Here is a 13,539-nt window from a genome sequence, read left to right on the forward strand (position 1 = left end):
TATATGAATATGAATATCAATATATTATATTTATGTTTATTCTATATCTATATCTATATCATATTTATACCTATATTAATATTATATTTATATTAATATTATATTAACATTAATATTAATATTTATATAAGATATGCATTCTTTTTTATATCTATAGGGACTATACAGATATAAATAAAAGCTCTCTCTCTAATATATTATAATATTTTAATATATATATTACATAAAATTCTCTATAAATTGTATATTATACAAGCATATATGATATATATTGTGATATGATATAATAGAATAATAATAGGTTATTATAGACTATATAATAACATATCAAATTTGATACATTCTATATTAATTAATGATAATATAGTATTCTATCCTATCTATAATGTATTATATAATATAAATAGATTCTATTATATCCTATCTATGATATAGTATTATATAATATACTTATATTATATCCCTATTATTAGATACTAATTAATATTTGGTTGTGACATTATACATTCATTAACAAAGTTTCCTTATAATACAGTTTATGCTGTATGTACATTATATTTTCTATTATTATCTATTATTATCTATTATTATCATAAGTATTATTTTGTGGTATACGATGAAAATTAATAATAATAAATTAATATTAAATTAATGTTACTATTATGAAGAATGTTGAATATAAAATTAATACTCTAGAACATAGACTTTCTATATTATATGTATGGGAAGCATCTATTATATATATAATTATTATATATAGACCCAGATAGTCCCAAACTCCGCCCCCACCACCCCGATGACATCACCGATGACGTCACGCATGACGTCACCACGCGGGATCCCGGGGGTTTTAGGGGCGGAGCCCTTGAGTGCCTTCGGGCCGTACCACCGCGGGAGCTGAGGGGGGGGACGGCGCGGCCCACTCCAAGTGAGGCGGGGGGGGCGCGGGGTGGCACCGCGCATGCGCCGTGCGCGTCTCCCCTGAGGCGGCGGGCGGCCGGGCCGGGCGGAGGCCGCGGCCGAGCCGGGGGCTCGCGTAGATGTGCAGCCCGGGGGAGGCCCCCCCTGGGCCGGCCCCGGCCGGGGACCTGCCCCCGGAGTGGGAGACGGATGACGAGCGCATGGCCTTCCTGTTCTCGGCCTTCAAGCAGAGCCGCGAGGTGAACAGCACCGAGTGGGACAGCAAGATGGCCTTCTGGGTCGGGCTGGTGCTGGCCCGCGGCCGGCAGAGGGGCGCGGTGAGGACGTGCCTGAGGGAGCTGCAGAACGGCTTCGAGCGGCGAGGCAGCGTCCCCTTGGGGCTGGGCACCGTCCTCAGGGAGCTGCTCAGGTAAAGGAGGTCGGGGCCGGCCTTGGGGAGGGTGTGGGGGGTGTCAGGGGGATGCGGCTGGCGATGGATCCGTGCTGTGCCAGCCTGGAGGGTGAATTCTGCACTGTGAGGCCCTGGCACAGGTTTCCCAGAGCAGCTGTGGCTGCCCCATCCCTGGCAGTGCCCAAGGCCGGGTTGGACGGGGCTCGGAGCAGCCTGGGACAGTGGGAGGTGTCCCTGCCCGTGGCAGGGGTGGCACTGGAGGGGATTTAAAGTCCCTCCAACCCAAACCCATCTGGGATTCTGTGAATTGCGGTTTGTGTTGTGTGTGGAATTTGGGAGGCCTGTGGGAGGTAAAGCTGGACAGGGAATCAGAGCTCACCCAGGGGCTCGCAGGAGGTTGTGCAGGGGATCCCGCAGGAATGTTGGTGTTGAGCGGGGTGGTGTTCCCTGGAATGCTGAGGTGCCGCAGCTGCCGGGGCACGGGGGATGTGTTGAGCTAATGTTTGCAGCCAGAGGTTTTGTGCTGTGGAACTGGAGCCTGGGTACCTCGAAGAGGCTCAAAACAGCAGGAGCTCTGTCGATGACCTGAAAATCAAAACCTGAGATCTGAGAAGCTGTTGTTGCAATTTAATATAGAAACAGAACTATCCAGAAATGGCTGATTACCCTAAAACTGACCCTTCCTGTTCATTTCCTCATTTGATGCCTCATCAGTTTCGAGTCAGAAAGCTGGGAGAAACTTGCAGAAGGGGAGAAAGAGTAAACAAAAGGCACTTGGGATCCAGAGGAAGGTGAGGAGGAGTGGAAACCTCTGTGTGCTTCCAGCAATAAGATCTCAAGTTTGAGCTGGATCTGGTGATAGAAAATGCCACTGGAATTGAGGATGTGGAGGATTTCCTAGGTTCAGACTGACTGTGTTCAGTTCCATGTGAATTATCTTTTCCCTAGACGTGGGAAGCTCCAGAGGGAGTCAGACTTCATGGCCAGTGTAGACAGCAGCTGGATCTCGTGGGGTGTGGGAGTTTTCATCCTGAAGCCCCTCAAGTGGACCCTCTCCAGCGTGCTGGGGGACAGCAAAATTCCCGAGGAAGAGGAGGTTCTGATTTACGTGGAGCTGCTTCAGGTGAGTGTTGTTGAGAGCTTTCCCGAGATTGTGCACCTGCAGGAAAACCAGGAGCCGCTCCGTGTGCTGGGGAGGAAGGGTCAGGGTTGAGCAGATCTTCACTGGTGCTCCTGAGGTGTTCCAAGTCTGGAGAGAGATGGATGGAGGACCTTGAGGGTGAGAAGTGAGTTGGATCTACTGATGTTCCTTGAAACGAAGGGAGATGCTCCAAGGGCTGGAGCCGGGCTGGGAGAGCTGGAGGTGCTCACCTGGAGAAGGGAAGGCTCCAGGGAGAACTCAGAGCCCCTTCCAGGGCCTGGAGGGGTTCCAGGAGAGCTGGAGAGGGACTGGGAACAAGGGATGGAGGGACAGGACACAGGGAACGGCTTCCCAGTGCCAGAGGGCAGGGATGGATGGGATATTGGGAAGGAATTCCTGTCTATGAGGGTGGGGAGGGGCTGGGATGGAATTCCCAGAGGAGCTGTGGCTGCCCCTGGATCCCTGGAAGTGCCCAAGGCCAGGTTGGAGCAGCCTGGGACAGTGGGAGGTGTCCCTGGGCATGGCAGGGGTGGCACTGGATGGGCTTTAAGGTCCTTCCCTCCCAAACCACTCCGTGGTTCTGACAATGACCTTTCACTGTCTCCAAGAGAAAGGAGGGACAGGATTCCTTGCTTGGCTAGGAAGGCAAGAACTGTGCTGGGAGCTTGCTGTGAATCCCAGGCTGGAGCTGAGGACATGAGGAGCTCTCAGCCCGAGCTCCATCTGTTCCAGGGAGGAACAGGGGATGGAGCCTGGTAATCCAATGTCCCACCAGCTTCCCTGGGCATTATCCAAGCTGCTTTCACTGGGAGCATGTGCATTCCCATGGGATTGGATCTGCCCTGGGATCCTGTCCCAGCCCCTTTTCCCTCTCTGTTCCTCTGTGACTGGAGAAGCAGCCCCAAGCCTTGCTGTGGTGTCTGGGTTACTGTGTGCAGCAGAAAAGCAGGAAATCTTTAAAGGCAGGAATTTTTATTTGGTTCAAACCTGGGGAGGGATTTCCAGGAAGTGCAGGGGAAGCCAATTGATTGCCTTTGTGGTTCCTGTGCTGTTCCACAACATTTCAGGGAATGTCAAGAGCGGAGTCTTGGTTTTCATGGACAGCTGTTCTGAGAGTTCCCTACAGCTCATTCTGAAAGTCCCTCCGGAATAAAATAGGAAGTGTCCAAGTTTGGGAGGAAGGAGGTGTGGGAGGGTTTGGGAAGAGCAGGAATGCTGCGTGGGCTGACAGCATCCCTGGATCCCTTGCAGGAGAAGGCAGAGGAAGTTTATCGCCTCTACCAGAACTCTGCCCTCTCTTCCCACCCCGTGGTCGCCCTCTCCGAGCTCCGTTCCCTCTGTGCCGGGCTCTGCCCGGATGAAAGGACCTTCTACTTGTTGCTGCTGCAGCTGCAGAAGGAGAAGAGGGTCACCATCCTGGAACAGAACGGAGAGAAGGTACAGGGTCAAGGTGACTGCTTTTGGGTGGTATCATCCCTGTCTTGCATTCCATCTGCCTGGAGAGAAAACTTTGGTGGCTAAAATGGCTGCTCTCTGTCTGGAAAGGTAAATTCCACGTGCTCCAGCGTTGTTACCTGGTTGGGGGTGACATGAAATCCTCATTTTTTGCATGGCAGGTTCTTCAAACATTTGTAATAGTTCCTATTTAATTTAAGAGTTCAAAGCTTGGCAGATCCTGCAGGGTGACTACTCCAAACTACACAAACAACGTTCCACACCTCTGGAATCAGCATGGAATTCCACGTTGTGTGGAAGCTTTTTCTGTCTGCCAGTACCTACAGCTCTGAGATTCCACTTCCCCTGCAGTGTTCTGAAGTCCTCGGAAGTGTGACATTCCCATTTATCCACTTCCAGAGCCCTGGGACAGCTTTAAATCTCCCAGGTGTTCTGTTAAGGCTTTCCATTTCCACTGCTCATCCCTGGTCCTGCCTAGTTTCATATTAAGCGCTGTGGTAACTGGGGCATCCTCATGACTCCAAGGCCTAAACGGGGAGTGCAAAAACTCCTTTTCCTTCCTTCCAAGTGAAAGTATTCCTGGTGCAAGGCTCAGATTTTTGGGAAGTGACTCCAGCCTGTGCCCATCTAATTTTAGATAGTGAAGTTTGCCCGAGGCCTCCACGCCAAGGTGTCCCCGATGAACGACGTGGACATCGGAGTTTATCAGCTGATGCAGAGTGAGCAGCTGCTGTCACAGAAGGTGGAGTCCCTTTCCCAGGAAGCAGAGAAGTAATTTGGGGAAGGGTGGTGGGAACATCTGTGGGGTGTAGAACGTTGGGCCACAATTAGAAGCTGCGTTCTCGTGTTATTCTTCCCTGTTCATAAACAAAATGGTCCCAGCCGTGTGCTGGGACAGCTTTTCCAGCCTGTGTTCCCTCTGTCCCCACGAAAACAAGGTGCAGGGAATGGCTGTGAGGAATGTTTGCAAGGATTTGGAATGCATTCAAGGATTTCTGGGAAGCAACAGCGGTTTGAGGGTGGTTACATCCAAAATGCTCCCTTGTGGTCCCCTCAGAGCGAGGCACAGGGTGGTTGTGGTGTGTAAAATAACCACTGCTGGCCAAGGAATAAATTTCCCACTCTTTTTCCATCTTCCAGGTGTAAAGAGGATGCCAGGAGTGCTTGTAGAGCTGGGAAGAAGCAGCTGGTAAGTGGAACTGCCAGGGAAATGTCCTGGATCATGCCCAGGGTTAAACGTGGGGGCTTCAACCCAGGGGTGCTCAGGTGGGGCCAAAGCTCTCCTTAAGGTGAAGATCAGGATTTATTTTATTTCTATGAAGGGAAGTGGAAATAAACTCTTAAACCCACTTGTTCTGTGTGTGCCTCAGGGATTCCTGTTTGTTTTTATGACACTGCCAATCCCAGAATATCCCGAACTGGAAGGGACCCACTGGGAATCATCAAAATCCAACTCCTGCCCCTTTTTTTTTTTAAATATTTTTTTTTTAATTTGTCAGTTAAATATTTTTTCTCAACGTGGTCATTTCTGGCCAAGTTTTGCACAAACACAAACACCCATTTCACAACCTTTCTCTGCTTTTTCCTCCTTTCTGTAGGATGCAGCAAGCTACAAATACCTGCTTTTAATAGCACGAAATTCCACAATGATTCCTTTTTTTTCCTGAAGGAAACTTCAGCAACCAGGAATGTGAATCGTTGCAGATGCCAACTGGAATATTTTAGATGCCCTCACCTTTCCAAAGTAGGCATCCAGGATTTTTCTGCTGGATACCAACCCAGTGATCCAGGAATTCCTGGATGAACCCCCTGAGTTCAGCTGCAGCCTGGAGGACTCCTGGCTGTTCCCCCTTTTTCGAGCTTCATCCCAGTTTTCCCACGGTGCCGCTGGGAATTCTTGGACTCAGCAAAGTGGGACCAATCCCAGGGAAAGGGAGACAATGCCAGATGTGTGTGCAAGGCTGAGCTGAGGCTCTGTGTGTGTTTGTGTCCCCGCTCAGGCCCTGAGGTGCCTCAAGTCGAAGCGGAGGACGGAGCGGCGCATCGAGGAGCTGCATTCCAAGCTGGATGCAGTGCAGGGAATCCTGGATCGCATCTACGCCTCCCAGACTGACCAGATGGTACCGTGGGCTCCTCCCTCGTGCTCCTCCTCCAGCCCCTCCCTTCCCACCCATTCCCTCGCCTGTGCCTGAGGGGTGGGACTTTACCCCTGGAATATCCCTCTGGATAAAGCTGCCTCCGGGTCCTGGTGTTTCTCCAAGGATCCTGCTTGGGAAGCAGCTCTGGAGAGGAGCTCCTGCTGTTCTTCTCCAGCATCGTGCATCTTTTAGTCTTTTAGTTTTTATTTCAAGACCTTTAATGCCTACCAGGCTGGAGTTCATGAACATTGTGCATCTTTCAGTCTTTAGTTTTTATTTCAAGACCTTCAGTGCCTGCCAGGCTGGAGTCCATGAACATTGTGCATCTTTCTGTCTTTCAGTTTTTGTTTCAAGACCTTCAATGCCTACCAGGCTCATGCAGCACTGAGCATTTTTTCTCTTTTTTCTATTTTTATTTCCAGGTGTTTAATGCCTACCAGGCTGGAGTGGGAGCTCTGAAGCTGTCCATGAAGGATGTGACTGTGGAGAGGGCAGAGAACCTGGTGGATCAGATCCAAGAGGTACTGGAATAGGCAGTGGGGTGTGGATATTCCCAAGAAACCTGCCCAGATATTAATGAATTATGAATTCTTTAGTTTCTTTTAATTATTTCATTTCTTTCCTTTATGGCACCAAAGCAAACTGACTTAATTTTGAGCTAAAACATCAGCAAGAAAAAGATTTCTGTGTCTTGTGTTTTTGCTTTTATGCATTTTAATTCACTTTAAATTTGTGCATTTCAGGGGTTTTTTTGATCAGCAATATTGGGCAAGCACCCAGCTTTCCTAGAAAGTCTTGAGGTGTATTAAAACTACAAATCAAACCTTTGGAAGCTGGAATGCAACTGTGTGCATTAAACAGCCTGACATTTAATTTAATTTAATTTTATATTTTATATTCTATTTCATGTTACTTTGTGTTATTTTTTGTTATTTTTTTGTTATTTTTGTTTCATTTTATTTTATAGTCTATTGGATGTTATTTTGTATCTTATATTCTATTTGATGTTATTTGGTATTTTTTTTTATATTTAATTTCATTTCATTTTTGGGGTTTTTTTTTCCGTGGGTTGGACTTGATGATCTCAAAGGTCTTTCCCAACCTATTTAATTCTGGAATTCTGTAATCTCCTGCATTTCAGTGAGGGAAAGGAGTTAATTCTGCAGGAACTGAAGTGGAGAGAGCAGTCTGGCTGCATAAGCTGGTGTGAAAAACAGCAAAGGATTAATTTTTTAGCACCATCAGCTCCAACTGGGACTTCAGCTCACGAGCTGAGGGGCTGCAAAACGTCGTAGCTGAGACGTGTTGGTCTTTGGCTTCCTGATTCTGTAGCCAAAGCTGCAATATCAACTCAATATTTATGTGAAAAAACTCAAAATCAGAGGGATATTTTTAATTCCACTGTGAAATTCTGGTTCAGGTTTGATCCTCAAATGTGCCACGCTTGCTCTTGTTATTGATTCTTATTAAATAATCTTCATGTTCTTCGTGAAAACCGTGGTGGAAATGTCTTCTGAACTAAGTGCTGCTGCCTTTAGGTCAGCTTTGGAGTTGTTTGTTGATATTTCTGCTTTTGATAAAGCAGCTGCAGTAAGACATCAGATCAATTTCTGGTCTCTATCTAATTGTGTTTCTTTTCCCTCAGCTTTGTGATACTCAAGATGAAGTAGCCCAGACTCTGGCTGGAGTGGGGATCAATGGTCTGGGTATGTCCTGGGGTTTTTATCCTCTGCTCCCTCCCCACATTTAGCAGCTTCCTGGGGGAATAAACTCTTCCTGAAATCCCAAAGTTGGTGCCTCGAAGGGAATGAGGAGCAGGGAGTTCTCCCCTCTGACAATTGTGTTTATTCATCTCCAAATCCTCGTGGTCCCCATTCGGGGCTGGGTTTCAGTTCAAAGCTGTGGAATGCTGATTGAAATCTATTTTTAGGGTGGCTGCTGCTTTGTTTTCTTGAAGTGATGAGCTTTTTCCTCTGGCCTGGGTGCTGCTGCAGCTTTTTGCCTCTGCTGAAAGGTGCCAGAGCTTCTTGGCCTCAGCAGCAAAATTTTTCTACGAGGAAAAAAAATTCTCCTCGCTGAGATCAGCATTGAGTTTTCAGTCCTTTTAAAGAAGTGCAGGAAATTCCTTATGAGTGACAATGGACGGGAGGAAGAACAGCTCAGTTCCACTTGGATCTGTCTGTGCTGTGAGGATGCCACTGGATCCTCCTTGGAACTGAAATGTTTTCTTTCATCTGCAGAGATGGACACGGAGGAGCTGGAGAAGGAGCTGGACAGTCTCCTGCAGGACTCGAGTAAGGATTCCGTGGATCTGCCTCCCGCTCCCCAGAAGGTGCTGAGTCCCCCCATCTCTGATGCCGAGCTGGAAGCTGAACTGGAGAAGCTCTCTGTGTCTGCTGGAGGTGGGAATGGCAGCGGGGCTGGGGAGGGAACTGCTCTGGGAGCTGGGACAGCCCTGAGCAGCCAAGGGGGTCAGCAGAGCTCAACCCCAGTCCTGAGAGAGCTGGGAATTCTGCCTGGATCCTTTGCCTGGGGGTGGAGGGAAAACTGAAGGCTCTGGGACGGAGCCCTGCCTGGATTAATTGCTTTTTAAAATTTAACGAAGTTGTACGAAGCCAGGCAGTGTTGGAAGGGATAAAACAGGATTTGTCCAGCACTCAGCATCTTCCTGGCCTGGAATGCTGACTCTGTGTTAAGTGGGACAGGCCTGCTTAAACTGGTCCTTATTTACTGATAAGTAAATAAATAATAAGAATGATAAATAAATCCTATTTCATGATTTATTAATGATCTTTTTGGGTCCCTTCCAACTCAGGATATCCTATGATTTAGCAGCAGTGAATGACCAGAGTTTATGGGCTTGAACTGAGCTTTCCCTACACCTGTCTTGGACAGCTTCAGCTTTCCTTTTGGGAATCTGCTCGTGAGCAGTTCCACAGCACTGGCCGTGGAGTTTTCCTCCTGTTTGGGCAGCTGATAACCTCAATTTCTAGAGGATTCCCCATCAAACACGAGCCACGTGCTTCCAAGGGGATGGAACGTGTGATTCCGAGGGATGGAGCTGAGCAGGGAAGCACCGAGGCACTCTGGAATTTCATTATTTAGTTGTGGATGTGTCTGATGAGTTCTGATCCTTTCTCTGTTGCAATTCTCTTCACAGATTTGGCACAAAATACTCCCTCTGCTGCTTCTGAACCCAAAACAGCTCTGGGACTGAATCTCTGAAGAGCCAACAGAATCCTGCTGCTGCAGTTTGGGGAAGTTGTCTTAATGTTCCTTAACTCATGACCAGAACTTGAGAGGAGAGGGGCGACACCGCCGTGTCCGTCTGGATCTCTCTTTGCTCAGCAGCAGGATCTCCTGCCGTGACAATCCACTCTGGACCTGGCCCCAGCTGGTGTTTGTCATCTCTGTGCCAACATCTGCACTGGTCTCAGTCTGACTCGTGGCCCCAAGTCACTGCCACATCCAGTCTTCCCTCCTGGGAGTGCAATTCCAGTGGAGATAAACTCTTCTGTGTCCATAACAGTGCTCAGTTTTGGGTTTGGTTTTCATTTCTTTTCCTTTGCTGTGGCTGATGTTGAGAATCTGAGTTGCAGCAGCGTTGCAGTGGCTCAACATTTGGCTGTTCGTGTGGTTGTTTAGAACACTTGGCACTTCGGTTCTGCCCTTGCCATTCCTGCAGCCAGCTTCAACACCCCGTGGTCGTCGTGTCCCTCCCTGTCTGCATCCTGCCCTCACAGCCAGGCACTGCAGCTGGGCAGCTTTGGGAGATTCTGGTGCTGCTCGGAGAGGGCAGCAGTGGCAAGCACAAGACAAAAGAATCCCTCTCTCTTGCAGTGACGTTAAGGCCTTAAAAGGGAGACCTGCAAAAGATTCCCCTGGAGGAGCTTCAGGCTCTTGTGGCGCTGCCATCCAGCTTTTTTCTGCTGCCTCTTGAAATTGGAGCTCTTGGCTATTTTTGTGTCCTCCCTGTAAGCAAAACTTCTCAGGAGCTGCAGGGCACCAGCTCTGAGCTGCTGAGGAGGGATTTGGGGTGGGAAGAGAAGGGATCCCTTGTTTTCCCTTCAGGAGAGCTCAGCCCCACGGAGCAGCCTTGGCTTTGCCTTCAGCCTCGGCGCTGCAATCCCTCAGGGCTGCGTGCTCCCAGAAAGCCCCAAACGCAGCCCCTGGGCGTGTTTGTCATGCACAAACCCCTGAGCACCACACCTGCAGCTGCTCCAGGGCTGTCCCTCCCCACACGAGCCCATCCCTCATCTTTTGCAGGTCACTCTTTATCCCTCGCGTGCGCACGGAAGCGCGGGAAGCGCGATCCCCGAAAAGCCGAGCTGTCAGGAGGGGGATGTGCCCTTCCCTGGGCTCCCTGAGCGTGGCAGGGCAGTGCCTGGCTGCCTGGGCATGGATTAGCAGCCCTCTGCCCCTCTCCCTGACTCGGAATGTATCCCAGCACCACTGGGAATGTATTCCCAACACCACACAGAATGCATCCCAACACCACACAGAATGTATTCCGTTCACTGGGAATGTATTCCCGACACTACACGAAATGTATCCCAGCACCACTGGGAATGTATTCCCAACACTACATGGAATGTATTCCCAACACCACTGGGAATGTATTCCCAACACTACATGGAATGTATTCCGAACACCACTGGGAATGTATTCCCAACACCACTGGGAATGTATTCCCAGCACCACTGGGAACGTATTCCCAACACCACACGGAATGCATCCCAGCACCACTCGGAGTATCCCAGCACCAATTCCAGGCTGCCTCTCCAAGCTCCAGCGCTCAGTGGCAGCTTGGGGCAATGGGAACGAGGGCTGGAATTCCCCTCCTGGGAATGATTTCCCACCCAGCTCCACCGCAGGGCCGGCCGTGGGGGTGTCCCCGGGGGCTGTGTCCCCTCTGTCGCCGCTGGCCACTGCGGGCTCCTGCTGGCCCAGGGGGGTGGCCGCAGCTCTCCGGTGCCCAGGCTGTCCGTGGAATGCTGTACAATGGCTCGAAGCTCTGTGTTCCTTTCCTTTGGAAGTAAACGGGAGAAAAACCTCGCTGTTTCCAGCCTGTGTGTGACGAAGGGGAGGGGAGGAACCCGCGGGGCTCTGGGGCCCCCTGTGCTTTTTCCCTGTTCCAGCCGTGCTGGAATCCAGGGATAGTCCTGGGCTGCTTTATCCAAACCCAAACTGAGCAACTGCTCCACCAGGTTTTAATCTGGGTTTAGAAAAGCCCAGTATTAGACATTACTGCTTTAAATCATTTGGTTTTTTCCTGAGCAGCCTCTGCTGCTTTTTGGGTGGCACAGCCTTCATTCCTGGTGTCGTTTTGGACACACCTCCTGCTTTTCCTTATCTTTCCACTTCTTTTCTATCACTCTGCATCTCAGACCTGCACTTCCAAGGTTCACAGAGTCACAGCCCTTTGCCTAAACCACCTTGCTCTGCCCATGGAGAAAAGGAAATTGATTCTCCCGCTGAATCCCTTGGTTTTGTGCCTAACAATTCCCAAAGCTGATTTTTCAGGACAGATTTCACCTGGCTTCTTGTTCCAGTTGTAATTCAGCAGCACAGACCGGGAGCCTGGTACCGGTGTTCCCTCTGCCTGAAGAAAATCAATGTAAATTGAATAACCTGGTGTATAAAAAATCCAATTATTCCTCCTTCCCTCTAAAACCACGATGCCTAAACTTGGAATTCCCAGGCTGTTGATGCTGTTTCCTCTGGCTGAGGTTTGATCCGATGCCTGGAGAGCTCCCATGGATTTTTCACAGGGCTCAGGTCTCACCTACAACCCGGAGCTCTGTTTTTAAAGCCTGACTCCCCCTCCTTTCTGCCCTGCTCTCAGAACTCGTCCCTTCCCTGGAAATCCGGAGGGATTCCTGCAGGAACGAGCGCTCCCCTGTAATCCTGGGATGCATCAGCCGTGCTGGGAGCGACATTTAGGAGTTAAACCCGAGCAGCTGCTGCTTTATTTGGAGTGGCTGGTAATTTTCTGCCTTGGGTGCGGAGCGGGGGATGCAATCAGGGTGCCTGAATGGAGAATTTTCAGGATATTTTGGTGAGACAGCAGGGAAAGGAAATCAAGGGCAGCCTCTTGCTGGGCGAGGAAATTAAATATAAAAACCCCGAGCTGAATTGCCACCAGAGCGGGATCTTTTCATGCTGGAGAGCTGTTTAAAATAGGGCTTCACTTGAGCCTGGAAAAAATAACTGCTGAAGTGTTGATGATAAAATGAAGCAGCTTCCTCAGGGGAGGAGATTGGATCTCTCCCACAGGAGGAGCTGCTCTGGGCGCACTCGGAGCTGCCGGGTTTGCTTTGCCTGTGGCAGCAGAGCCCTCAGGGAGGTTTTTCTGCATCGGGTGTGTTCCAAAATGCACGGAAATCGGACAAATGGGATCCCATTGCAGCTTCCCACACCAAGCCAGTCTGAAAAGGCTGCTCTGGTTTAAGGGGAGATCCTTTCCTGCAGCCTCAGGTTGTGCCAGGGGAGGTTTGGGTCGGATATTGGCACCAAATCCTTCATGGAAAACGCGAGGCACTGGGAGGGGCTGCCCGGGGGTGGAATCACCACCCTGGAGGGGTTCAAAATGTGGGGATGTGGCACTTGGGGACACGGGTTGGGGGTGGCCTTGGCAGAGCCGAGGCCGCACTTGGTCCTGGTGCTCTCCAAGGCCTTTGCCAACCTTAACAATTCCAGGATTCTGTAGCTTGGAGCCCTAAGGAGGAGGAGGAGCTGCCCTGTGTCCTGAGGGAGGATTTCCTGGGAGCCTCCTGCCTTGGCACGGGCCACCAGGAGCTGCCAGTGCCACCCCTGCTGCGATTTACTGAGGGGACAGATCAGTGCCACTCCTGCCCTGTGGGACAGATCAGTGCCACCAATGCCCTGTGTGTGACAGATCAGTGCCAGCCCTGCCCTGTGTGACAGATCAATGCCACCAATGCCCTGTGTGTGACAGATCAGTGCCAGCCCTGCCCTGTGGGACAGATCAATGCCACCAATGCCCTGTGGGTGACAGATCGGTGCCACAGCAGTGGCAGCATCCTGGTGTTTGTTTCTGCCCCCCGAGATCCTGAAGTTCTCTGTGCCCAGAGCGGGGATTGGGAGGAAAATGCCCAGTGGGGCACAGCGGGCAGAGCATCCCTGGGGACGAGGGCTCTGCCAGGGCCCTGGGATATCCTGAGTGGGAAGGGACCTGCCAGGATCATCGATCCAGCCCCCTGGCCCTGCCCAGAAACCCCAAAATCCCACCCTGGGCATCGCTGGCAGCGCTGCCCAGGCGCTCCTGGAGCTCTGGCAGCCTCGGGCCGTGCCCGTTCCCTGCGGAGCTGTCCCAGCGCTTATTCCGCCCTCTGCGGCCGAGCCTTTCCTGCTCTCCAGCCGGAGCCCGCCCTGGTCCAGCTCCTCCGCGCTTCCCCTCCGCGGGAATCCCGAATTCCCGAGGGAATGGCTGCTCCATGCGCCGGCCGCTGGTGCCACCTGCCGGCGCTCCC

General features: G+C 50.4%; 1 protein-coding gene across 1 annotated transcript; it reads left to right on the forward strand.

Moving 5' to 3' along the window:
* The first annotated feature begins 970 nt into the window (after positions 1 to 970).
* Positions 971 to 11,101, forward strand: CHMP7 (charged multivesicular body protein 7). Its single transcript, XM_039564374.1, has 10 exons — positions 971 to 1,330; positions 2,261 to 2,435; positions 3,705 to 3,890; positions 4,546 to 4,679; positions 5,049 to 5,097; positions 5,909 to 6,028; positions 6,469 to 6,567; positions 7,692 to 7,752; positions 8,287 to 8,448; positions 9,207 to 11,101. Exons 1-10 carry the CDS (start codon positions 1,041 to 1,043, stop codon positions 9,269 to 9,271), a joined length of 1,341 nt encoding a protein of 446 aa, XP_039420308.1. The 5' UTR covers positions 971 to 1,040; the 3' UTR covers positions 9,272 to 11,101.
* The last annotated feature ends 2,438 nt before the right edge of the window (positions 11,102 to 13,539 follow it).

The sequence above is a fragment of the Corvus cornix genome, chromosome 22 (genome assembly GCF_000738735.6).
Source record: "Corvus cornix cornix isolate S_Up_H32 chromosome 22, ASM73873v5, whole genome shotgun sequence".
Taxonomy (NCBI): Eukaryota; Metazoa; Chordata; class Aves; order Passeriformes; family Corvidae; genus Corvus; species Corvus cornix.

Excerpts from the sequence above, each read along its gene's own strand:
- CHMP7 (XM_039564374.1), top strand. The coding sequence starts at position 1,041 with ATGTGCAGCCCGGGGGAGGCCCCCCCTGGGCCGGCCCCGGCCGGGGAC. Across the intron at positions 2,436-3,704 it reads TTTACGTGGAGCTGCTTCAG|GAGAAGGCAGAGGAAGTTTA; the intron begins GTGAGTGTTGTT and ends GATCCCTTGCAG. Across the intron at positions 4,680-5,048 it reads CTTTCCCAGGAAGCAGAGAA|GTGTAAAGAGGATGCCAGGA; the intron begins GTAATTTGGGGA and ends TCCATCTTCCAG.